We start from the raw sequence: 791 nt of genomic DNA, 5'->3' as shown, positions 1-791 counted from the left end.
CCCGCGGGCAAAGCCCCGGCCCAGGCGCGAGCTGCCACGCTTGTTGCTTCCTTGGGGGCCCCCCTTCAAGCTGGCAGCCGCTGCCGCGCGCCCGCCCGGGGCGGCCCCTCAATCTCAACACATGCACACACGCACGCACGACACGTACAGGCATCGAGAGTCTTTGCGACGGCAGCACCGCCAAAGCCTGGGGCACGGAGCCGCAAGCGCCAGGCCGCTGAAAGCCTGTGACATGGCTGAATCCTGTCACCCGGGAGTCACGAGCCGCGGCCAGATGGGTCCCCTGGTTATTTGGGCGGCGCGCGGATGCGCGACATCACCCCGGCGGGCCAGCGCCCGACTCCCCTTCTTCTCCACACGCCGCCACTGCCGCCGCGCGCGGCCGCGCGGCTCGGGCTGCTGCTGTTGCTGCTGCACCTGCCGCCCATCCTGCTGCTGCTGCTGCTGCGACAGCGGCGGCGGCGGCGGGCCGGGCCGGGGCGGGCCGGGCGCTCGTCCCTTGCACACGCGCAAGGGCAGACCCTGTGGGCTGGTCATACGCCTTTCTCGAATTGGTTGGTTTGTATTTGAGGCAAAGCATTGCCGGCGCTCCAGCCAACGAAAGCTGCGCTCCACCGACCGCTCCGCCGTCCTCTCAATCCATTGCCGCCACCAGCTCCGCCCCGCCGTCGGCCGCGGCGCGCGCGTTTGCGCCGCCGCTGTGCATGGCCGCGGCGCGCAGCGTGGCGCCCTGTTGCCGCGCGCGGCTCTCGGCGCCCCGCTCGGCATGTCCGCCCTTCCGGGAGCGCTCA

The 791-nt window shown here is 72.1% G+C and overlaps 1 protein-coding gene across 1 annotated transcript; it reads right to left on the bottom strand.

Moving 5' to 3' along the window:
• Positions 1–246: 246 nt before the first annotated feature.
• On the bottom strand, positions 247–498 carry MNEG_15771 (hypothetical protein; the record flags this gene model as incomplete). The annotated part of the gene is made up of 1 exon (XM_014035758.1): positions 247–498. A coding segment is annotated over one exon (252 nt), but the record flags the coding sequence as incomplete, so codon positions are not given.
• Between the last annotated feature and the right edge of the window lie 293 nt (positions 499–791).

The sequence above is a fragment of the Monoraphidium neglectum genome (genome assembly GCF_000611645.1).
Source record: "Monoraphidium neglectum strain SAG 48.87 unplaced genomic scaffold scaffold05654, whole genome shotgun sequence".
Taxonomy (NCBI): Eukaryota; Viridiplantae; Chlorophyta; class Chlorophyceae; order Sphaeropleales; family Selenastraceae; genus Monoraphidium; species Monoraphidium neglectum.
The sequence above is the reverse complement of the archived record's forward strand: the minus strand, read 5'-3'. Positions and strand labels throughout refer to the sequence as shown.